At 47.9% G+C, this 25,995-nt stretch overlaps 1 protein-coding gene across 2 annotated transcripts; it reads right to left on the reverse strand.

The window, feature by feature from the left end:
- Window positions 1–502: 502 nt before the first annotated feature.
- On the reverse strand, window positions 503–24,979 carry LOC141801656 (uncharacterized). 2 transcript variants are annotated; one of them, XM_074684801.1, is made up of 24 exons: window positions 24,957–24,979; window positions 23,137–24,850; window positions 20,914–20,975; window positions 20,673–20,702; window positions 20,258–20,454; window positions 19,522–19,727; window positions 19,187–19,399; window positions 18,720–18,818; window positions 18,573–18,607; window positions 18,435–18,475; window positions 17,245–17,276; window positions 16,154–16,273; window positions 15,739–15,870; window positions 15,504–15,545; window positions 15,085–15,222; window positions 13,969–14,133; window positions 13,415–13,879; window positions 12,631–13,131; window positions 12,358–12,543; window positions 9,624–9,801; window positions 9,263–9,508; window positions 7,671–7,796; window positions 7,471–7,592; window positions 503–725 (listed from the first exon to the last, which is right to left on the reverse strand). In XM_074684801.1, exons 1-24 carry the CDS (start codon window positions 24,962–24,964, stop codon window positions 672–674), a joined length of 5,112 nt encoding a protein of 1,703 aa, XP_074540902.1. In that variant the 5' UTR covers window positions 24,965–24,979; the 3' UTR covers window positions 503–671. The 2 variants fall into 2 exon arrangements, with proteins under 2 accessions (XP_074540902.1, XP_074540892.1); XM_074684791.1 differs by having other exon boundaries at window positions 9,263–9,511.
- Between the last annotated feature and the right edge of the window lie 1,016 nt (window positions 24,980–25,995).

Below are 25,995 nucleotides of genomic sequence, written 5' to 3' on the forward strand. Positions count from 1 at the left end.
CACACACACACACACACACAGAAAGGAAGAGAGAGACACACAGATTCAGACAGAAGCCCCCAGAATATCACTGTTTGTAGGCAGATCATTAGTAACTTCGTCTTCATTAGTAACAGCGCCTGCTTCACCTGCTGCTTCTTTGGCAAGTGTTGTCATCATACCTGTCTTCACCTCCCTCATAGATTCTTGACTCGGTTTACATTTTTTGGATGGCATCATCCTCCACAAAGCCTCTGCAGGTAGTCAAGACAGTATACCTTGGTCCTTTTAAAAAAGACTTTGCCATAAAGTTAGTGGACAGCCAAGTTAAGTGCAACCTGTCGGCCCTGCATCATAACTAGAAGTCACTCACATGTAAATGACATGTAATTGTAATTAACATGTTAGTAATGTTCCACAGACAGAGCCTTAGTGTTAAACCAGTGGAAATGTGACATAGAGCTAACTGTAAAAAAAGAAACAAGAAGCAACAAATAAGTACAAACAATTTATTCACTGTTTGGAGGAAAGCAAACATCTTTACAGTACACTCATTTCTTTAACATTTAGAGAAATCCATCATCATGAGCACAAATTCAAACCAGATTATTCTACATCAACCACAGAACCTGGACCCTCAGAGAAACCACAAAATAAAGGGAATGGATAGTTCAGTCCACAGTTAATTTCATTCAGCTCGACACCTGATGGCTCACATCCACTGTCTTCCTGGTCTGCAGGAATTTCTGAAAAAGAAAGAACCAGGTCCATACATTAGTCCAGGATGTTTTCTCCTCCCAGAACAAGAACACACAGGTTTTGATCTAAAACAGAGAAGAGGAGGTGTTTCTACAGAGCCGCTGAATCCTAAGCCAGAAGGAGTACTGTTGTGGAGCAGCTGAGCACCAGAGGACCAGGCAGGCTGGTCAGAAAGGTTACAGGCAGCAGCCTGGATCCACTACCTTACACCTAACGCTCTTCAGGTCCCCACAGGCAGCAGCAGCCTGGATCCACTACCTCACACCCACAGCTCTACAGGTCCCCACAGACAGCAGCCTGGATCCACTACCTCACACCTACAGCTCTACAGGTCCCCAAAGACAGCAGCCTGGATCCACTACCTCACACCTACAGCGCTCGGGTCCCCACAGGCAGCAGCAGCCTGGATCCACTACCTCACACCCACAGCTCTACAGGTCTCCACAGGCAGCAGCAGCCTGGATCCACTACCTCACACCCACAGCCCTAAAGGTCCCCACAGACAGCAGCCTGGATCCACTACCTCACACCTACAGTGCTCAGGTCCCCACAGGCAGCAGCAGCCTGGATCCACTACCTCACACCCACAGCTCTACAGGTCCCCACAGACAGCAGCCTGGATCCAATACATCACACCTACAGCGCTCAGGTCCCCACAGGCAGCAGCAGCCTGGATCCACTACCTCACACCTACAGCTCTACAGGTCCCCACAGGCAGCAGCAGGCTGGATCCAGTACCTCACACCCACAGCTCTATAGGTCTCCACAGGCAGCAGCAGCCTGGTTCCACTACCTCACACCCACAGCTCTACAGGTCCCCACAGACAGCAGCCTGGATCCACTACCTCACACCTACAGCTCTACAGGTCCCAACAGACAGCAGCCTGGATCCACTACCTCACACCTACAGCTCTACAGGTCCCCACAAGCAGCAGCAGCCTGGATCCACTACCTCACACCTACAGCTCTACAGGTCCCCACAGGCAGCAGCAGCCTGGATCCACTACCTCAACCTACAGCTCTACAGGTCTCCACAGGCAGCAGCCTGGATCCACTACCTCACACCAACAGCTCTACAGGTCCCCACAAACAGCAGCCTGGATCCACTACCTCACACCTACAGCTCTGCAGGTCTCCACAGGCAGCAGCAGCCTGGATCCACTACCTCACACCCACAGCTCTGCAGGTCTCCACAGGCAGCAGCAGCCTGGATCCACTACCTCACACCCATAGCTCTACAGTTCCCCACAGACAGCAGCAGCCTGGATCCACTACCTCACACCCACAGCTCTACAGGTCCCCACAGACAGCAGCCTGGATCCACTACCTCACACCTACAGCTCTACAGGTCCCCACAGGCAGCAGCAGCCTGGATCTACCACCTCACACCCACAGCTCTACAGGTCTCCACAGGCAGCAGCAGCCTGGATCCACTACCTCACACCGACAGCTCTACAGGTCCCCACAGAGAGCAGCCTGGATCCACTACCTCACACCTACAGCTCTACAGGTCCCCACAGACAGCAGCCTGGATCCACTACCTCACACCTACAACTCTACAGGTCCCCATAGGCAGCAGCTGCCTGGATCCACTACCTCACACCAACAGCTCTACAGGTCTCCACAGGCAGCAGCAGCCTGGATCCACTACCTCACACCTACAGCTCTACAGGTCCCCACAGGCAGCAGCAGCCTGGATCCACTACCTCACACCCACAGCTCTACAGGTCTCCACAGGCAGCAGCAGCCTGGATCCACTACCTCACACCCACAGCCCTACAGGTCCCCACAGACAGCAGCCTGGATCCACTACCTCACACCTACAGTGCTCAGGTCTCCACAGGCAGCAGCAGCCTGGATCCACTACCTCACACCCACAGCTCTACAGGTCCCCACAGACAGCAGCCTGGATCCAATACATCACACCTACAGCGCTCAGGTCCCCACAGGCAGCAGCAGCCTGGATCCACTACCTCACACCTACAGCTCTACAGGTCCCCACAGGCAGCAGCAGCCTGGATCCACTACCTCACACCCACAGCTCTACAGGTCCCCACAGGCAGCAGCAGCCTGGTTCCACTACCTCACACCCACAGCTGTACAGGTCCCCACCGACAGCGGCCTGGATCCACTACCTCACACCTACAACTCTACAGGTCCCCACAGACAGCAGCCTGGATCCACTACATCACACCTACAGCTCTACAGGTCCCCACAAGCAGCAGCAGCCTGGATCCACTACCTCACACCTACAGCTCTACAGGTCCCCACAGGCAGCAGCAGCCAGGATCCACTACCTCAACCTACAGCTCTACAGGTCTCCACAGGCAGCAGCCTGGATCCACTACCTCACACCAACAGCTCTACAGGTCCCCACAAACAGCAGCCTGGATCCACTACCTCACACCTACAGCGCTCAGGTCCCCACAGGCAGCAGCAGCCTGGATCCACTACCTCACACCTACAGCTCTACAGGTCCCCACAGACAGCAGCCTGGATCCACTACCTCACACCTACAGCTCTACAGGTCCCCACAGACAGCAGCCTGGATCCACTACCTCACACCTACAGCTCTACAGGTCCCCACAGGCAGCAGCAGCCTGGATCCACTACCTCACACCTACAGCTCTACAGGTCCCCACAGGCAGCAGCAGCCTGGATCCACTACCTCACACCTACAGCTCTACAGGTCCCCATAAGCAGCAGCAGCCTGGATCCACTACATCACACCTACAGCTCTACAGGTCCCAACAGGCAGCAGCAGCCTGGATCCACTACCTCAACCTACAGCTCTACAGGTCTCCACAGGCAGCAGCAGCCTGGATCCACTACCTCACACCCACAGCTCTACAGGTCCCCACAGACAGCAGCCTGGATCCACAACCTCACACCTACAGCTCTACAGGTCCCCACAGACAGCAGCCTGGATCCACTACCTCACACCTACAGCTCTACAGGTCCCCACAGACAGCAGCTTGGATCCACTACCTCACACCTACAGCTCTACAGGTCCCCACAGGCAGCAGCAGCCCGGATCCACTACCTCACACCGACAGCTATACAGGTCCCCACAGGCAGCAGCAGCCTGGATCCACTACCTCAGACCTACAGCTTTACAGGTCCCCACAGACAGCAGCCTGGATCCACTACCTCACACCTACAGCTCTACAGGTCCCCACAGACAGCAGCCTGGATCCACTACCTCACACCCACAGCTCTACAGGTCCCCACAGGCAGCAGCAGCCTGGATCCACTACCTCACAACTACAGCTCTACAGGTCCCCACAGGCAGCAGCAGCCTGGATCCACTACCTCACACCTACAGCTCTACAGGTCCCCACAGACAGCAGCTTGGATCCACTACCTCACACCTACAGCTCTACAGGTCCCCACAGGCAGCAGCAGCCCGGATCCACTACCTCACACCGACAGCTATACAGGTCCCCACAGGCAGCAGCAGCCTGGATCCACTACCTCACACCTACAGCTTTACAGGTCCCCACAGACAGCAGCCTGGATCCACTACCTCACACCTACAGCTCTACAGGTCCCCACAGACAGCAGCCTGGATCCACTACCTCACACCTACAGTGCTCAGGTCCCCACAGGCAGCAGCAGCCTGGGTCCACTACCTCACACCTACAGCTCTACAGGTCCCCACAGGCAGCAGCAGCCTGGATCCACTACCTCACACCCACAGCTCTACAGGTCTCCACAGGCAGCAGCAGCCTGGATCCACTCCCTTACACCTACAGCTCTACAGGTCCCCACAGACAGATGCCTGGATCCACTACCTCACACCTACAGCTCTACAGGTCCCCACAGGCAGCAGCAGCCTGGATCCACTACCTCACACCTACAGCTCTACAGGTCCCCACAGACATCAGCAGCCTGGATCCACTACCTCACACCCACAGCTCTACAGGTCTCCACAGGCAGCAGCAGCCTGGATCCACTACCTCACACCCACAGCTCTACAGGACCCCACAGGCAGCAGCAGCCTGGATGTTCTACCTTACACCCACAGCTCTACAGGTCCCCACAGGCAGCAGCAGCCAGGATCCACTACCTCACACCTACAGCTCTACAGGTCCCCACAGACATCAGCCTGGATCCACTACCTCACACCTACAGCTCTACAGGTCCCCACAGACAGCAGCCTGGATCCACTACCTCACACCTACAGCTCTACAGGTCCCCACAGGCAGCAGCAGCCTGGATCCACTACCTCACACCCACAGCTCTTCAGGTCCCCACAGACAGCAGCCTGGATCCACTACCTCACACCTACAGCCCACAGGTCCCCACAGGCAGCAGCAGCCTGGATCCACTACCTCACACCTACAGCTCTACAGGTCCCCACAGGCAGCAGCAGCCTGGATCAACTACCTCACACCCACAGCTCTACAGGTCTCCACAGGCAGCAGCAGCCTGGATCCACTACCTCACACCCACAGCTCTACAGGTCCCCACAGACAGCAGCCTGGATCCACTACCTCACACCTAAGGCGCTCAGGTCCCCACAGGCAGCAGCAGCCTGGATACACTACCTCACATCTACAGCTCTACAGGTCCCCACAGGCAGCAGCCTGGATCCACTACCTCACACCTACAGTGCTCAGGTCCCCACAGGCAGCAGCAGCCTGGGTCCACTACCTCACACCTACAGCTCTACAGGTCCCCACAGGCAGCAGCAGCCTGGATCCACTACCTCACACCCACAGCTCTACAGGTCTCCACAGGCAGCAGCAGCCTGGATCCACTACCTCACACCTACAGCTCTACAGGTCCCCACAGACAGATGCCTGGATCCACTACCTCACACCTACAGCTCTACAGGTCCCAACAGGCAGCAGCAGCCTGGATCCACTACCTCACACCTACAGCTCTACAGGTCCCCACAGACATCAGCAGCCTGGATCCACTACCTCACACCCACAGCTCTACAGGTCTCCACAGGCAGCAGCAGCCTGGATCCACTACCTCACACTAACAGCTCTACAGGACCCCACAGGCAGCAGCAGCCTGGATGTTCTACCTCACACCCACAGCTCTACAGGTCCCCACAGGCAGCAGCAGCCAGGATCCACTACCTCACACCTACAGCTCTACAGGTCCCCACAGACATCAGCCTGGATCCACTACCTCACACCTACAGCTCTACAGGTCCCCACAGACAGCAGCCTGGATCCACTACCTCACACCTACAGCTCTACAGGTCCCCACAGGCAGCAGCAGCCTGGATCCACTACCTCACACCCACAGCTCTTCAGGTTCCCACAGACAGCAGCCTGGATCCACTACCTCCCACCTACAGCCCACAGGTCCCCACAGGCAGCAGCAGCCTGGATCCACTACCTCACACCTACAGCTCTACAGGTCCCCACAGGCAGCAGCAGCCTGGATCAACTACCTCACACCCACAGCTCTACAGGTCTCCACAGGCAGCAGCAGCCTGGATCCACTACCTCACACCCACAGCTCTACAGGTCCCCACAGACAGCAGCCTGGATCCACTACCTCACACCTAAGGCGCTCAGGTCCCCACAGGCAGCAGCAGCCTGGATCCACTACCTCACATCTACAGCTCTACAGGTCCCCACAGGCAGCAGCCCGGATCCACTTCCTTACACCTACAGCTCTACAGGTCCCCACAGGCAGCAGCCTGGATCCACTTCCTCACACCTACAGCTCTACAGGTCCCCACAGGCAGCAGCCTGGATCCACTACCTCACACCTACAGCTCTACAGGTCCCCACAGGTAGTAGCAGCCTGGATCCACTTCCTCACATCAACAGCTCTCAGGTCCCAACAGGTAGTAGCAGCCTGGTTTTTATTGCTCACATTGATCAGACAGGACTGTCTTCAAGGACAGCCATAGAGGAGGGGGACCACCACAGAGGAGGAGGACTAGTTCAGAGGAGGAGAACCATCTCAGAGTAGGAGAACCACCTCAGAGTAGGAGAACCACCTGAGAGGAGGAAAACCACCTCAGAGAAGTAGAACCACCTCAGAGTAGGAAAACCACCTCAGAGGAGGAAAACCACCTCAGAGAAGTAGAACCACCTCAGAGTAGGAAAACCACCTCAGAGGAGGAGAACCACCTCAGAGTAGGAGAACCACCTCAGAGGAGGAGAACCACCTCAGAGGAGGAGAACCACCTCAGAGGAGGAGAACCACCTCAGAGTAGGAGAACCACTTAAGAGGAGGAGAACCACCTCAGAGGAGGAGAACCACCTCAGAGGAGGAGAACCACCTCAGAGTAGGAGAACCACCTCAGAGGAGGAGAACCACCTCAGAGTAGGAGAACCACTTAAGAGGAGGAGAACCACCTCAGAGGAGGAGAACTACCTCAGAGTATGAGAACCACCTCAGAGTAGGAGAACCACTTAAGAGGAGGAGAACCACCTCAGAGGAGGAGAACCACCTCAGAGTAGGAGAACCACTTAAGAGGAGGAGAACCACCTCAGAGGAGGAGAACTACCTCAGAGTATGAGAACCACCTCAGAGTAGGAGAACCACTTAAGAGGAGGAGAACCACCTCAGAGGAGGAGAACTACCTCAGAGTATGAGAACCACCTCAGAGATGGAGGAACACCTCAGAGATAGGGGACTATCTCAGAGCAGGACCTCAGAGATGGAGGTGTATGGACTAAGGAGGATTATCTGAGAGCAGATTTCGATTGTTCCTCCTTATAGTCCTGATTGAGTGTATCAGTGTTTTATGCTTACCTGCAGGCTCTGGTAGTGTTTGAGGGTTTTGCAGTGGCTGATCTCTGCCTCTTTGTTCCCACTGAAGAACCTGTTACACGCCCTACAGAAGAACCCTGTCTTTGGGACCAAGAACTCCAAACCTGTGGACACAGACAGGACCTTAGCTGCTGGCCAGGATCAGATCATGAAGTCTTTGGAGCTGAGACAGGCTGGCTTACCAACTGGGGAGCTGGGGTCAAAAGGGGGGAGGGTGTGGTCTGTGTTGGGAGGCATCTCTGTTCTCAGTTTCTTCCTCACACTTTCCTCCTCAGGGTCTGCGTTGTCGTCAGGTCTCTTGTGTTTTCCTGTTAGAAACACACTTCATTACAGGGCTACAGGGATGTGGAGGAGCAGGAGCTGGTGCTCACGATGTAAACCCCAGCTGCTCTGTTTTCCATGGGACGTCCCGGCCAGGACTTTCTCCTGACTCTCTCTCACGTGAAACAGATCTCTGATAGGCATGTTTCAGCTGCTAACAAACCTCAGAAACCCTGATGGACTTGGTACCATCCCATTTCATACCTTTCACACATTCACAGACATTAACAGAGATGCAGTGACAGCATTAACTTTCTTTTTTTTTTTTTTTGTAACTCCGACCTAGGGATGCACGATCATTTTTTTCTTGAACCAATACCGATAACCGATAATTTTCAGCTTCTACAGGCCGATACCGATCACTGATAACACACACTCTCAAACATTTATATATTAACCTGAGAACATGACATGAATTCTATAAATAAAACCAAAGTACTATTATAACTGCAGCTACTGTGTACAGTATAGTGCTTGTATATAACTTGAGTTTGTATCCTATATATTTTTTCCTACTTGTGTGCTGGTTCTATTCTTTGGTGCAACTGCTTCTGGAATCTGAATTTCCTGGGGTAACCTTCCTGAGGGATTAATGAAGTTCCTATCTATCTATCTATCTATCTATCTATCTATCTATCTATCTATCTATCTATCTATCTATCTATCTATCTATCTATCTATCTATCTATCTATCTATCAACATGCTGGGCTGTGTTGCGATGCATTTAGGGTGTGATGGAAAATCACGGTTCACATGCTTGCTAGTCCTTCTTTCTGCCTTTTTGAGTTTGTATTTGTATTGTTTATGCGTAACATGCGAAAAAAAACACTGTGGGTGCCAATTCAAGTCTGTAACTACCACAATATGACCGAGTTAACAAGTCTTTTCCGATGTGAGAGGGAACTTAAATTTTACCAGTCAAGGAGCATTGTTTTTTTATGCCGACGCCGCTTAATAATATAATAATATCCTTTATTTAACCAGGTAAGAAAAACTCACTGTGATTTAAAACCTCTTAAAAAACGGCTTCAACGCATAACTCACTGCAGGCCGTTCATGTCTTACAGTGGGAGCACGCTGACAAAGATACATGTTATCGAGGCTAGCCACCGTAATATTGAACCGATAGGAATGGCATAATAATTTCCTGTTAATGGCTCCATAACTATTGGTTCGATAATTATCGTGCATCCCTGGTCTGACCTGCTGATCTCTACTTTGGCCCCTCTGAACCAGGACCGGGACCGGGCTTCTTTATGCTCTTGTAGATCTTTTAACTACAGACTGACCCCTGTGCCAAACTGAGACTGGGACTGGGTCCAAATGCAGATACTGTACTGGAAGGTTATTATCATCTTTTTTTTAAGTTAGCAGAGTCCTGGTCCTGGTCTCTGGATCTCCTCACTTGGGTCCTTCAGTCTCGCTGTACGCTAACAGGACTAGAACGTGTACCTGTCTGCGCAGCAACAGCTCTGGCCTTGTCGTCCTCTTCATCTTCATCCAGCGTTTTCCTGCTCTCCTCTGTTTTGTTCACTGGCTCCTCCCCCTCCTCATCTTTGTTAACCTTACTGAAGGCGTCATGCTCCTCCTCTGCCCCCTTTACTATCACTACCTCTGGGCTGTTTGAGGAGCAGTCAGCCGGCATGGGGAGGGGGTCGACCTCCAGTATGGTCCGCTGGGTTTCTGGGTCTGCCTGGTCTGCTGAACAATAATGAAAGAACACTTTGACATGGAGTGATGTTGGAGTTAAAATCAGAAAAATGTCCTGAGAGGTGGCTCCTCCTTTGTCCTTTGAAGCACTTGGGGCTGGTACCTGTCTCGGGTGCAGCAGGTTGATACGTTTGCAGCGTTTGACTGTTGGGGGAGTCAGACAGCTGGTCAGGAGTCGAGGATGCCTGCTCCGTCACAGCTTCAGGCTCCGGCTCATGCCCATCGGACCCCACTGGGGCTGCAGTGGTGTGTGGTTCAGTGTTTCCCTCAGCAGGTGTTTCCTGGAATGAGGTCACAGTGAGACAACCACAACGCCATGACAGGGACGAGGCCGTAATTGAGCTCTGAGGGTGAATTCATGAACAAGTTGAGAACTTTCTGTAGCCTCTGAACCAGGGGTGAAACATAAACTGTGGCAGGTTAGTCTGGGGTGCCAGTCAGAGTCACATCTGACAATTAAATAAAGAAAATCTTTATATACCCGCACAAAATTAAAAAAAGGAGCAAAAACCAGAAATTATGTGCACATCAACCAGAAATGAAAAACAAATGGAGCAAAGTAGATTTTTCAAATTATATTCAATGCAGCATGCAAGAAGAAACAACCTCAAAACAAACAAAAACCAGCGGTGTGAGCCAGGTAAACTCAGTTTAAGTTCAGTTCAGTTCAGTTCAGTTTGAGTGCAAAGTCCATTCCAGTCTTCAACATAAATTATCCACACAGCTCGGTCCAGTAAAAAAAACCACTGAAAATTACCCTGGGCTTTAAAACCAGTCCGGGTTTTACCACAGACCGACTCGCCCGAAACAGAAAATAATATGAGAGCGTCTTTCCGCTCTCTCTCTTTAATCTGCACACACACACACACACACACACACACACACACACACACACTCAGGTATCACTCACGGAGCCTTCGTAAGTTATGGTCAGTCAGTAAGTCAGAGGTCTTTTCTTCCACCTGTTGGACAGCAACGAGGCGCTCCTCTCAATAATCCACCCCGAATGAATGCTCCGGACTTAACTCCTACTTCGGCGGATGCCTCGTTAAACGACGCAAGGTCCTCCCGACGAGTATGAGTCGCGGACTGCATAAACTTTCCGACGCTTCGACGCACACGTCTCTTCTCCTTCACTGACTATTCCCCCCTGGACTCTCTGGACATGCTCCTTTATCCATTTCCTCATCGCGCAGTTGAACAGCGCGGCATTGGTGAATGGGAGTGGTGCTGCCCAGCCCGTGGGTGTGGAAAACTGAGTAGTGAAGACTGTGCACAGGATGGTGGGGGCTATGTCATGAGTGGGTTTGTGACAGGAGCGCTACACTCCTCCCCCCTTAGCAAAAGCCGACCCAGGGGAGGCGTAATAAATTATAATTACTGTTGTTGTTTCAGCATCACACAGCAATTTGTAGTTAGTAGTGAACACTGTCACTCTCAGGAGTAGGGATGGGTACCAAATTAGGTTCTTTTGTAGGTACCGAAAAGTACCAGGTACCGATTTATGTAAAATCAAAAGATACCATGTTTAGGTATCTTTTTTGCAAGGTTATATACTGAAGAATGAATATGTTAAATTGAAAAATATATATATATATATTTGTTTTATACCATTATTAAACAAATCAATATTTTTTACCACATAAACACAAACAAGTACCAAAAATCGGTACCTTTGAGTATCGATACCAGGTACCAGGCATATGTACTGTATTGTTTCAAATGTGAAAGGCACCCATCCCTACTCAGGAGTCCAAACCGTCCTGACTGGGCTGTTTGGATACATCTGAATGAGGTCATAAAGGGAGAGTCTGCTCAAAATGACGAGAGTTTTTTTAATGCCAGTGAGCCTCAGCGACTCACCCTCAACCCCAGCACCAACCGGGCCCCACGGCCCAATTCTGACAATCTGCACAACCAGACACCTGGATGGAGCTGAGGCAGAGGCCGTCTGAGGGTCTCACAGAGACAGCTAACTCCATGATCAAGACCCAGGAAAGCATAAGGTTTCACATGCTCTAACACGTCTACTTAAGAGTCAGCTCGGCTCACAACAAGGGCTTAGTATAATGAGACAGAAATCAAACAGGGACCACTAAAACCAGTTAAAGCAGGGGCTGGGTAGAGGAGACAACAAGTAAGCCCAATCGATAGAACAAAGTGGATTAACCTCAAAATGACCAGTTTGTTTTGCAGCTCAAAACAAACCTCTATCTACACGATAAGCAAAGGACATCACCTCTTATTGTTCCTCCTATCAGCCAGCAGGGGGACCTGTCACTGCATTCAAATCAGCTACAAGTCACAACTAGACTTCTTAAAAAGCCTCGGACCAGGGCTGAATGATTTTGGAAAACAATCTGTTTGCTATACTTTGGCTCTAATATTGTGATTGCGATTCAGCATGTGATTTCTCCCTTTTTTTTTTTTGATTTTTTTTTTTTTTTTGGGGGGGGGGGGTCAGTCATCCTATAGTACGTAGTAAAGTACGACCAACACGACAAAGGATACTGTCAACATGTAAACAAGTCATTGCTGCACTTCTTAATTGAAAAGGGAACAGTGGAATTTCACTGACCTCCAGTTGTCAGTGAGAGTAACAAACCAAACAGAATAGAGTGAACAAAGCCACCCACAAAAAACAGCAGATTAACTTTTGCTGGTTTTAAGGAAGAACAAGTACTGGTCACCATATTCCTTCCAGGCCTGTGTACATGATTTTTTTTTTTAACTGCAGCGTTTGCTATTTACAAAGGTCAAAGAGGTCAAGATTCCTGAAATTTCCTCAACAGACTCTAACCTCCAGGTTCTGAATGGGGTGGGGGTGGGGGTTGTACCTCAGAAACATCTCTTTGGACTGATGAAGCAGCTCCTGCCTCCCCCTCCAGCTTTTCCATGAAAACAGTAGCAGGAGGAGGAGGAGGAGGAGAGTCAGGGAGGTCCGCCACATCTCCAACTTCATCCACTGTCACAAAGTCACTCATGTTGAAGGGAAACTGGTCGAAGTCCTCCTCCTCCTCCACCTAAAGCAGGAGAGGAACAGAGACAGCAGTGAGCGTTCCACAGAGCAGACTCCATCCTCCAGCTTCAGGTCTGACTCCTGGTCTCACCTTTTTAACGGCAGCTTCAGGTTTCTTATTCTGTCCATCCCTTTCAGAGTTCTGCTTGTTTCCCTCTGACCTGCTGGACGACCTCCGTCCTGTGGAGCCTTCACTGTGCATCCTCTTCCTCTCCCTCTTCTCTCTCTCTCTCCTCTCCTCCTCCCTCCTCTCCCTCTCTCTCCTGGCTCTTTCATCCCGCTCCCTCTCTTTTCGGGCCCTCTCCTTGCTCTCCCAGGCCCTCCTCTCCCTCTCCTTCTTTTCCCTGTCTTTCCTGTCCCTCTCCTTTCTTGCTTCTTTTTCTTTCAGCTCCCTCTCCTGCTTCTTGGCCTCGTCCTCGGCCTGGTTTTTGCTTGGCTGCTGAGGCTCTGGTGCTGGTTTCTGGGCTTGCTTTTTCTCTCCTCGAGTCTCTTCTTGTTTGCCTTTGGTTGGAGCTTCAAAGCGGTTGTTGGAGCTGCTGACTGTACTGGTTTTGCTTTCCTCCTGCACTGTGTCCACCGTCTCCAGACTTGCCTGGTCAAACAGATTAAAGGCTGTTAGGTCAGTTGGTGTTGTGAGGGGAGGCACATCAACATTAACAGGCTGAGTTTTTAAATTGGCCTTGATAAAAAAACACTAATCATAAATACAAATAGCACAGTTCTTTAAAACCATTTACATTGATAGTGCAAACCTGTGCACTATCAGAAACACAAACCTATTCTCTGGAGAGAGATGTGTAGGAACAACTTGAGAGAATCAACCTGTTTTCCATCACTTGACTTCAAATGTGACCACAGATTCCAGAGAGACTTGCCTTTTTCGGGGTCTGCAGGGTGCTCTTGACCTCTGCAGGCTCTGGCACAGGTGTCTCTTTGGAAGCTGCTCCACCATCAGGGGTGGTTCTCTCAGTCTTGTCACCAGCAGCAGCTTTCTCTCTTTCATCTGTTGATTCATCACCATCTTTCTCCTCTTCTGCTCTGTTCATCTGGCTTGTCTCAGAGTCTCGTTCAGGCGTGGTGTCTGGTGGAACCAAAGACTCAGAAACAAGCTCTTCTTTTGGGATTTCCTGCTCCTGGTCTTTGCTCTGGTTTTCTTCCAACGCTTTGTCCCCAACAAACAGTGCCTTCTCCTCGGTGCCCCCCATCTTCTCTTCCTTTCTGTTAAAACCTTTTTCCGTCACTTCCAATGGAGGTCCAGAATCCTCTTTAGCATGCTTTTCTTCTTCTTCTTCTTCTCCAGCTGCTGATGTTTTGCTGCTTTTTCCATTTGCAGGTGTTTCCTGAGACCAGATTGCAGACAACTTTTCATGTCAGGGTTTAATGACAGTCAATTCACAATCATTGCTAAACAATGTTCAAAGCTACTGACCTCTGATGGATCGAGGTATGCAGAGATGACTTTGGACTGTGTGTTGGCTCTGGGGTCAGCCTTGCGGGAGAAGAACAGAGGTTTGTTGTGGATGATGCACGGAAACGTCTGGAAACGTTTGTAGACCGAGAGAGCCATCGCTGCTGTGGCCATTTCACAAATGACCTGAAAGACAAAAAAAGAGCGCCAGGTTAAGAGCAACACTCCACCTGAGGAGAGGTGGGCCGCAAGTGCCCCCTAAGGTGATCAGTAGACGCAGGACCAGGTACAAGTTATGGTAAAAGGACCAGCACGTAAAAAGCACTTTTCTAGTCTCTCAGACCACTCAAAGCCCTTTATACTGCTGGTCTCATTCACCCATACACGCCACATTCACACACTGATAGTAGAGGATTTCCAATGGAAACCATCAGTTTTATCTAACACATTCACACCCATCCACATATGTTCAATGTCTTGCTCAAGGACACTTTGGCATATGACTGCAGGAGCTGGAATCCTACCCCTAACCTCCAGGTTGAAAGGCGACTGGTTTACCACTGAGCAAAAGCCGCCCCAAGGACAGGTTAAGGTAAAGGGACAGTTAAGGTACGAGGTGGGGCAAAGATTAAAACACAGGGTAAGGTACAGGTGAAAGTTAAGTTTAGGGAACAGGTTAAGGTATAGGTTAAGGTAAAGTTTAAGGTACAGTTTAAGGTTTAGTTTAGGGTTCAGGGTAAGACACAAGTTAAGGAATGGATTTAGGTAGAGGGTAAGGAACAGGGTAAGACAGGTCGAGGAACAGGTTACGGTACAGGGTAAGGAACAGAGTTAGGTAAAAGTGAAATTACAGTGTAAGGTTCAGGGTAAGGTAGAGGTTAAGGTTCAGGGTAAGGTAAGGTTAAGGTACAGGGTTTGGTACAGGTTCAGGTTTAGGGTAGGGTTAAGGGTAAGGTACAGGGTTTGGTACAGGTTCAGGTTTAGGGTAGGGTCAAGGGTAAGGTACAGGTTAAGTAGTTTAAGGTACATGTTTAGGTACAGGTTAAGTTGCAGTTTAAGGTACATGTTTAGGTACAGGTTAAGGCACAGGTCAAGGTACAGGGTAATGTACAGGTGAAGGTGTGAATGCAGCCTCACCATGCTGTTGAGCACCAGGGTCTTTATAACGGTGCCGAAGCGTCGCACCAGTTTTTGGACCTCAGAGGGACCTGACGTGGTGCTGGGGACATTACTGATCACCAACAGGCTGCTCCAGCCAACAGGAGCAGGACTGTCCTGCAGGACCCAGACGAACATTTGGTTCTTGATCAGTGCATCTTAATTAAACTCAGGACCAGCTGAGTGCTGCCAGCTTACTCAGACTCTTTATTATTTCCAAACACACACACACACACACACACACACACACACACACACACACACACACACACACACACACACACACACACACACACACACACACACACACACACACACACACACACAGCTTTGAAACCTGATTTATTTTGTTTCAAAGGAAAGTTCAGGCCCATGAAGCTCCTTGGAGGAATACTCACGAATGGAGCCCCTGATGCCATCAGAAGATTGTAAAGAGCCACCTAAGTGAAAAGAGTCATTGTTACTTTCATCATCAGTTATTTTCAAAACTAAACACAGGAAGAAGAACAGGTAGCTCCAGGTAGCTAACAGTTCACTTGTGACTGACAGACATCCAGTAGTGTTAGGTAATAGACAATGGGCAATAGTAATAGGATTTTATTTGCAGAACTCCTAAAGGACACAGAACCTTACCGGTGTGCTCAGGCCAATGTTTTGTTTGATGTGGGTCATCTTCACCTCACTGTCCCTGATCTTTGCAGGCCTGAATGAATGCACTTTCACCATCTCCTGTGCTGTCTCCCCATCTGGCACTGACAGCAGCACCTACAAACACAGGTTGTTCCACATCAACAGGCTGAGTTAGAGTAGTTACACTCAGACACTATCTGCTCTTAAGACAGGAGAGGAGAATATAAATGCTCCAAACCCTCCCTGAGAGACCATCGATTACTAGAGAGGAGAGGAGAGGAGAGGAGAGGAGAGGAGAGGAGAGGAGAGGAGAGGAGAGGAGAGGAGAGGAGAGGAGAGGAGAGGAGAGGAGAGGAGAGGAGAGGAGAGGAGATATGTAGTATTTCCTGACACACACTTCAGATAAAGCTGAACTAACCCGTCCAATCTGTGTTGCCATGATGATGTCAAAGGGCATCCCAAACGGCTGGACCAATGAGATGATGTCACTCTCTGACCAGCCCCCATCGGGTAGTCCTGTTATAAGCACGAGGCCTCTCTGCAGGAAAACAAGATCAGGGTACAAGGTACATAACCCAACACTGGCATTACTCACTGTCCTACCTAAAACTGAATGAAAACCTGAAGCTACAGCTCCGTTTGAATATTAAATGATAGCAGCAGGTTAACTGACTGTCCTACCTGAAACTGAATGAAAACCTGAAGCTACAGCTCCGTTTGAATATTAAATGATAGCAGCAGGTTAACTGACTGTCCTACCTGAAACTGAATGAAAACCTGAAGCTACAGCTCCGTTTGAATATTAAATGATAGCAGCAGGTTAACTGACTGTCCTACCTGAAACTGAATGAAAACCTGAAGCTACAGCTCCGTTTGAATATTAAATGATAGCAGCAGGTTAACTGACTGTCCTACCTGAAACTGCCTGAACACTTGGAGCATCAGCTGCATTTGAATATTAAATGATAGCAGCAGGTTAACTGACTGTCCTAACTGAAACTGAATGAAAACCTGAAGCTACAGCTCCGTTTGAATATCAAATGATAACAGCAGGTTAACTGACTGTCCTACCTGAAACTGAATGAAAACCTGAAGCTACAGCTCCGTTTGAATATTAAATGATAGCAGCAGGTTAACTGACTGTCCTACCTGAAACTGAATGAAAACCTGAAGCTACAGCTCCGTTTGAATATTAAATGATAGCAGCAGGTTAACTGACTGTCCTAACTGAAACTGAATGAAAACCTGAAGCTACAGCTCCGTTTGAATATCAAATGATAACAGCAGGTTAACTGACTGTCCTACCTGAAACTGAATGAAAACCTGAAGCTACAGCTCCGTTTGAATATTAAATGATAGCAGCAGGTTAACTGACTGTCCTACCTGAAACTGAATGAAAACCTGAAGCTACAGCTCCGTTTGAATATTAAATGATAGCAGCAGGTTAACTGACTGTCCTACCTGAACACCTGGAGCTTCATTTTGTTTTTTTGGGGGGGTTGTGTTTACCTCTTCTGTAGTTTTCATCTCAGCGTCAGATCCTGCAGCAGGGAGGGGGAGAGAAAGGCAAACCCAGAGAATAGCAAGTTAGTATGCTTTAAGGACTTCATGATTCAGCAACGATTTTCAATTAGACATTAAGTTAAAAGAGGGATGAACAGCGGTGGAAGAAAATTAAGGGTGAAAACAGTTCTTAGAGTGGACGGTTTCAGCTGACAGAGAGGGTTAGAAAACTGAAACACAAAGAAACCAAATCCTCCGTGAGCAACCAGCAGCTACACCTAAAAAGTCTTTGCTTTAAAGATGCACAAACAAGGGGACTGATCAGGGATCAGACTAACCAGGGATCAGACTGAACTTTGATCAGACTAACCAAGGATCAGACTGAACTTTGATTTGACTGACCAGGGATCAGCCTGACTTGGGAACAGCCATACATTGGTTCAGACTGACCTTAGGTCATACTGATCTATATTTAGGGCTGCATGATATGGCCAAAATCCAATATTTCAATAATTGTTGGCTATATCTTGATACACGATATATATCTCGATATCCTGATTTTGCCTCTGAATCACTTCATTATTGTTAAATCCAACCCTTTGATGCATAAAATGACATCAGTATAATAATTCAATCAGACCTTTTAGTTGGATTTTTAACCTTTGAATGCAAAAAGAGGAAATCTCAATCAGGTAGAGTTGAGCAAACCTTTTACTTTAAACTAAACTTTATGTAGGTAAATACTTTTAGTTCCAGTAAAAGAATTCATTCTGAGTGGGCTGAAAAGCGAAAGTGAAACTCAAAAACATGTTGCCTGCATTTCTCGCTGTAAAGAGTTGGGAGAGAATCAGGGATCATAGCAAACCCAAATAAGCAGGTCCACTCTAGAAAACAAGCCCTGGAACCCACAACCTGTGACTGATAAGACCTGCAGGCGACTTTTTTCCTCCTCTCCCAGTACCAAAACATGCAGGCACAGGAGAATTTTTCTGGGTGGGGGAGTGTGGTGCTCGCTGTGAGAGGAGCACGAGCAGCAGAGAGTGAAACGAGTGATTCATTGAAGAGAAGTACGTTCTGACATCTGAAAACATTTAGGTTGCTGTTTGTACTCGATGGTTGCAACATAGTCATTTTATATATCTCACATGTAAAAACCAGTCGTCATGGAATCGGACAGAGAGACATTGTTTTCATACCTTCCTTGGCATCACCTTTGTCTGCTTCTGCAGCTGGTCTTCTGTGAAGACAGAAGTGTTCATGCCTGAGTTGGTTCGTGAGGAATGAGGTGAGTGTGCACATTACATGAATAAGAAGATAAAGTGACTGGAACAAACCTGCTGTCTTCAGAGGACTTCTTTTCTCCAGATTTCTAAAATTAACAAAAAACCTTTTTCAGTTTTCGACAGTGAGGGCCTGAAAAAAGACGTGTGCTCCTCAGACTGAATTTTAGGATGATCAGAGCAATGTGTGTGTGTCTCCACCTGTGCTGTGGTTGCAGTGATCTGCTGCTCTCTGATGGACAGGTTTGTGGAGTTAGCCAGAGCCTGAGCGTCTTCAGCCTTCATCATGCACACAGATGCCTGAAACAGAGGAGCAAGATGATAAATGACAGTGTGTGATGAGCAGGGGGTTTTGTGAGCAGGACCCTGACCGGGCGAGCAGGACTGTGACATAAGGGGGTCCATGCATTAACAAGATCCCATGGCACCTTAAATGAATAAATGCAGAGAGCTGTAGCCTGATCCTTGATCTGCTCTTATTGCCTCTGTGCAGGTAGTGGCTGGAGTTTGAACTGTTTATAACTGCATGTTTTTGACTGTTGGTTTTAAAATGTCCGACAAATATTAAACTCTAAGTAACTGTGAGAATTAAAAAAAAACAAACCAAAGTTAAATTTCCCGTAAAATGCATCAAAAAGGTTTTGTACAACTGCAACTTTGAAATGCACCTTCTGTCCCTCGCTCTTTTCGCTATCTTCCTCTGAGCACGGCATGAGGATCACATTGTTGATTCTGCCAAAGGATCCCACCAAATCTGTAACTTCCTGTTCTGATGCATCGTTTGGTATTCCTGTGAGATAAACCAGACGATCTGCCACAGACAAGTCCTGGGCTGGAGCCACCACTTTCTTCTTCTTCTTGGTAGGAGGAGGTTTGGCAGACTGGAAACAAAACACTTTGAATTTAGGGGTTTTACGAGGAGGTTCACCTAATGAATCATCTCTTGGTGAGCAAACGTGGTTAAGAAACAGTGATTCTTTAACAGAGCTGGAGTAACACCCACTGAGTCTGCAGCCTTGCCACTTGCTGTCTTTGTTGCTTTGACTCCAGGTTTTGTCCCGCTCTTGGCAGTCTTGGTGGAGGACTGTGACGGTCCATGTTTGGAGCCGTGACCCGCCCTAGAGGAGGAGGATGGATGTCGGCTGGCATCAGTGGAGAACTTTGTTGATTCATCATGAGTACGCTTCAGTCCACTGTGGGACGCACCACCTGAAGACACACCATAACAGAGGAGAGGAACATGGGAGAGCAAAACGAAACAGCGTGGAGAGAGGGTTCAGGTAAAAAATACACATTTCCAAAAAGACTGCTCGCTGCCCGCAACATCAGCAAGAAACCCAGATAAACATTTAACACCTGAAGACTTATCCACTGCATATCAATGATAAACTGTGTGCCTCACTTAAATTTCAACATTCATTAAACCCCTTTGCAAATCTCTCTTCACCCTTTTAAAAAAAGGTTCCAAAAAGAGGTAAACCAAGAAAGCTGACTTTTCATTCACCTTATCATAGTAAGTCTTTTTTTCACTCTTTCTTTGTTTTTCTCCTTCATAGATCATCTTTTTTTCTGTGCTTATCTCCCTGTCTCTGGCACTGGAGTGGTGTTGTCAGGTTGTCATTTCAGGAGATAAAACTGAATTCTTATCAAACCAGGTGGACACGTCAGTTATCTGAAAAAAAATCTGAAGCTTAAACTAAATGTATTTGTACATTCACCCATGGAAAGTGAGGGTGTACCTGGGTAGCGTTGATGGCGAGGTTGATGGTGAGGTAAGTACGGCCTCTCGTGCGGTCTGTGGTGGGGGGGCCTCACCCTGTGTTTGCTGTGAGGCGGGCTCGGGGAAAGCGAACATGACACAGATGGGGACACAGACTGAGAAGGAGAGTGAGTCTTGGGTTCCCGTGAGCCTCTGCTGCCATGTTGCCCACTCCCACTGGATTAGAGAGAACTTCAATTAAGTGACGGGACTGCAGAACAGACTGATGCAGGTTAACTCAGAGTCAGGGACGTTACACAGCGTTACGTTACGTTACATTATTTCCACTCATAGTTCCATGCTGTGTGCAGGTATTTCTCCCACCCTGTGGAACTTTAAAAACCATAACAAACACATGACCTGTCAGCTGACAGGACTCTCAGACCCCAACTGACCTTGGTGTGTTTAGCTTCCAGTCAGGGTACCTGTAGAGACACACACACAAACATCCATCACAATCACAGACCTGCTCAGAGGTAACCCCAAACTGTAAACCCCATCTCTCTGTCCATCTTTCCTCTACGTTTAGCTAACGAGGATCTAAAGTTGAATAGCATGAAGCTTCTTTAGCACCCATAGCACAGAGGGCTGGTTGACAGATAGGACAGGTGTGTTGTAGTATAAAAAGGTCCTCACTTGTTGCGCAGATCTCTGCAGGCAGCTGTGTGGTTGACAGTGTTAATGTGGTCAACCCAGTCCTGGAGAAAAACAACAAATGGTATGGGAAGAAAACATCATCAGACACAATTTAAACAGAGCTTCACGCACTTGTTGCACAGTGAGGACCAAACAAAGAGTCGTTCTGAGACAAAGGGTCAGCTGGCTCTGAGCTTTCATCATGTTGTTGTTGACCAACAACGTTTTGCTATCATATTCACATTCAAACTGAGTTACAGCCTCTGACCGACTACTCTGGATATTCAGTCATTTGTTTTTGGCTTAACATGTCTGAATCTCTCTTACAGACCATTATGTCAGAGTAACTACCAACCTCCAAGATGAGCACATGATACAATACTCACAAAGAAGAAAACACACACAAAACGAAACAGGTTTTATAAAGTGCTGTTGTTGTCAGAGACCTTCAGTCCACTGGCTGCTCATTTATCAACCCTTTACCAATGCAGAGCACTGAATTCAGAGCACAAGGATAAACATCCAGGGGTAACAATGTTTAACTCAAACAAATCAGCAGACTGAGAGCTATAACCTTAAAACATTTAAGATACAAGATCAATACCTTACATGGAAAACATGTGAAATAACAATGACTAAATGCCCTTTAGAAAATCCAACACAAGCTAACCTGCTGGTTTTACAGAAGAGGATAAAGGCCACTGACTCTTCAATTTGTCTTTTTTTTTAGTCCACTTTAATTTCAGAACATAGAAAAAGTCAGAACTCTGAGATTAAAACCAGAACTACAGATGTTCTTTTTGTTTGTACAGAAATATAAACCCTGACTGTCAGACTAGTCTAAAGGTGAAAAAAAAAACGTATTTTAAACTGTCAAACTCGGCACAATGTAACACAGCTAAACACAGGCTCACTAAATCTGTGGTTAGACAAGGCCAAAGTGGTTAGCAGTGTGTGGCTACCACTGGAAGAGCTAGCTCCAGCAGCCTTCAGTCCTCCTCACAGGTTAATGTTCACATGCCAGTGCTGGTTCTTCCTGTCCCTGGTCCAGTTATAAGTTAATTTAACCAGACACAGCTACAGCCAACTGTATCGCTCCTGTCACCCCCCTACTGCATTTTTTATGTTTTCTTGGACAGGATGAAACTGAAAGGTAATTTTGTTGCTCTGAAACATGCAAATAAGGCCATACCATAGCATCACCTAGGTACTGACAAACCACACCATCTGTGACTGAATACATCTCGGTAGTAGAGCTTTAGAGCAATACAGCCATCAACCTGTTCGTACCAGATTTTTGTTTGGTATCCAGCTCTTTGAGTTTTACATAAAAAGGATGATTTGATTCTTTATTTCATTTTATTTCAGCAAACCTAATCCTCCTCTGTAAAAGTTGGATAACCCCTTATAAGTTAACATTGTTGTGACACTAAAGCGAAGTGTAAACCATTATATCAGTCAATAACATTGTTAACCATTAAAGTTTCTTCATATCATAGGATAAAACACCAACCCATGTTGACCATAATTTTACTGAAGCATGTTATATGTCAGTAGTACTTTAATCTGTATGCTGTTTTTGATCATGAAACTACAGAAAGAGTAAATACAGAAGCATTTTTCAGTTAGGCAACCAAAAGTTGATACCTGGTCTGCAGCCAGATTAGCACTGGAAAATGGGAAGGGGCTCGGGACTACAATGTGAGGGATGAGGCTCTTTCAGCCTTTATCAGGGGACTGATCGTTTTAATCGAGCCCTCTTTATTTTCATCAGACAGTTGAATCCTGACTTTTAAATCTAGAAATCTACTTCTTCACACCATTTTAAAAGTTACTGAAGTCAAAATGTCTTGATTTGAGCAAAAAGATGAGAAAACGTGTACAGTGAGCCTATGGCAACTTTAATCAACCAAACACACCTTGCGCCTCACTAGTATGTGCTTTAAAAAGCTGATCATATGGAAAAATGACTTGGGTTAATAAAGAAAACTAGACTATCGAGCAGCCACTGCTGGCATCACCTATTCAAACAAACATGCTGTTTAGCCACAAGTTTGGCCGGATCAGTCCCTGACTTATTTTTACTGGGACGTGCAAGACAGTGCTTAAGGACAGCAGAACCATTCATCTTGACTTTCAAGTGCCTGACAAAGCCTGGGGTCTGAACTGAATTAATGAAGCTATTTCAGTCAGACATTGTTAGAGAGGCGTGTTGGCACTCACCTTTTCCTGATCACACTGTGTATGGCACAGTGAGCAGGTATGGGGATACACCTTTGGAGATACAGCTGAGAAATCACTTATCATGGTGGGGGTTGGTAACTTCTTGCTGGTGCTGCCACTGCTGCTGTGTAGTTTTGAGCCTGACGAAGAAGAGAGAGGCCGTCTAGAGGAGATCTCCTTCCTGGTTTCAGATGCGGGCCTAGGTTTTGGTGCGTCTTGTCTGTAGTCCCGGTCTAGATTACGAGGCTTAGATGATGACTGAAATTCTCTCGCAGGGGACCGATTGATCTTTCGATGGTCGCTACTTGTCCTGCGGTAGTCCTGATCTCCATGTTTGCTTGGTTCCGCAGGTTCCAAACGAACTTGCCGCCTTTCGGTTTTCATCGTTTTTGGAGTTGGTGAGGATTGCAATGACGTTGGGTACATTTTAACAGTTCTTTCAGTTGAAAGCTGCTCTCGCTTGAAAGTCTTTCTGGCACCAGTTTCTTCTTTTGCCCGACTTGCATGGCCATAGTCAATGACTTTACCGGCTGTCTGTGTGACAGTCAGAAGGCTGGGAACCTCTGGGGATTGCGACGAGTGAGGGGGGAGCAACGGCATTTCTTGGATGCCACTTGTGAACGAGGATGATGAAGCAGAAGCAGCAGCATTCTGGGGCCCCGTCTTGTTGATCTGGATATCACGGAGGATGAACGGTAAAGTATCAGGGGTGAGCTGCTCATCAGGGTAGTGACTCAGCACCTCTAAGTCCTCATTTGATAGTCCAAAGCTAGCCAAGATACTTCCTGCACTTTCGGGTGTGTACATTCCCTGATTTTCCCCACTTCCCAGTGGATGGCGAGCCTGAGGGGACGGAGAGTCACTTGTTTTCCAGCTTTGCATGCGTGCTCCAGCATGGCTACCCTGGGGCTGCTGTTGAGACCCAGGCGGTCGTTGGGACTGGTGACTAGCACCAGGTGGAGGACTGGAAAACAGTTTTGTTGGAGGTTGGTAGCTTGACCAGTCTACTCCTTGCTGAGTTTCTGAGGCAAGCGCCATCGAGTTTGGGCCAAAGCTTCCATGTTGACTTATCACAGGAGCAGGGCTTTGGTTCTGGTGCTGGGTTGGTCGACTCATGTGGTCAATGAGCCGGTGGTCCATATCCCTAGCACCACGAATAGCTAGAGCTGATTCTAGCTCATCAGGGAGCTGAGTTGGACGAGGAAACTGGAAACCCATGGCCTGTGACAGCACATCACTAGAGGAGCGGTTCTGATGTTGATTTGGTGGTGGCTGATGATGGGGAGGCCTGGGCCCATTTGAGAAGGATTGTGATCCTTGATGCTGAGAGTGGTGGTGATACATTGCAGCAGAGAGACACGAATGCGTGTTACTGTGAGTTTTGCCGTTCGTGTCTATGTTAAACCCAACAGCTGACACCTGCTGACGACTGAGAAGACTGAGCAGGGCGAGGTGAGGAGGCAATGCCGCTGCGATCCTGTTGTTGTTGTGCCACTGGTTGCCAACAGTTATGGTTGCTAGAGTAGCAAGCTGCTGGAGAGCAACCTGTGCCTGACTCGCAATCTGAGCAAATTGTAGAGCTGTAACTGCAGCAGCACTGGGTCCAAAAATTAAATGGGTCCCTCTGGTACTGTTGGGGATGGAGAAGGTTGCGCTGGGCTCCAACCGAAGAGAAGGTACAAGGCGAGAATTACTGTCTGTGTGCACAGCAAGGCTGTGAGGTGGAAAGCAGAAATAAACTATTACATATGAACAAGCGTTATCTTTTCATTTTAAAGGTAGCTTTCACAGGAAGTCCTGCACCCCACACACTTCTTTACCAAACCATGGAACAGTTGTCATTCTTTGTGGTTTATTCCTCAAAGGATTCTTCTGGGAATTTAGACATACTGACAGCATCGCATCTTTCTCCTGTGGGTAAGAGTGCTCAACAAGTATTCTTTCAGAAAATTTAATCAAAGCAACATGATATAAACCCCCTGGTCCAATATACGAAAAAAAAAAGGATCTGAAAACCTATACAGCTATTATATATATATACCTACAGATGCAAGACCACAATGAGGGCCTGCTGGACAGCTTTGAAGAGCCGCATTAGACTTAAAACTGTGTCATTTATGAACCAGATTTTCCTCGAAGAAAGAGACTTCCTTTGGTAAGAAGTCTCCTGAAAAAGCCTTGCTGATGACAAACACTAAAGATTCCCTTTAAATCTCACATCATGAGGCTCAGAGCCTGCTGTGTTAAAGCTCCTGTTCCTCTGTGACTGTGACACAAAAAGCACAGTGCCAGGGGGTCAGGTATTTCTGACAGAAGACTTTGTCCAGACCATGACAGAATCTATTTACCTGTCCACCGATTTTACCCTGATCACTGCCGAGTCTTTAAATAATGAAACACACTTTCCTTGTCCTGTAAAAGCTGAAACATAGACACAAAAGAAAGAATATGATCTATACTTTACTGGTGTACTGGAAAACACCACCAAGATAAGGTGCTTTCAACCCCAGGAACTTTCCAGAAAAACTGAGGACTTTTTGAGGAACTGAGGACTTTTTGACATCAAGAACAAATGTCTAAATTTAATCCTGGGGCTCTTGATCTACCTTTGAAAGTGGGCTTACCATTCAGGCCCCATTTCCACAACAACATTTCACCTGAGAACACAGTGAAAAAAATCAGCATTTCCATAGAGACGCTGAGGGACTGACAGCGCTGTAGTTAGCATGCCGGGCCTGTTGTTGGTGACATAACTGAAGAGACTCACCCCTCCACAGACTAGAAGAAGTCCATTCAGCTGTAAATAAACAAAACAGGAGAAGTGCAAAAGTGGAGCAACAGATGCACACTTAGTTGAAA

Source organism: Halichoeres trimaculatus, unplaced genomic scaffold (assembly GCF_033239565.1).
Source record: "Halichoeres trimaculatus isolate MK-OKI-2021-1 unplaced genomic scaffold, fHalTri1.1 fHalTri1_scaffold_2, whole genome shotgun sequence".
NCBI lineage: Eukaryota > Metazoa > Chordata > Actinopteri > Labriformes > Labridae > Halichoeres > Halichoeres trimaculatus.

Coding starts and splice junctions, on each gene's coding strand:
- LOC141801656 (XM_074684791.1), bottom strand. Junction 16,274..17,244: donor AGATGAAAACTACAGAAGAG/GTAAACACAACC, acceptor GTTTTCCTGCAG/AGAGGCCTCGTGCTTATAAC. Junction 15,871..16,153: donor TGGCAACACAGATTGGACGG/GTTAGTTCAGCT, acceptor CTGTGTTTGTAG/GTGCTGCTGTCAGTGCCAGA.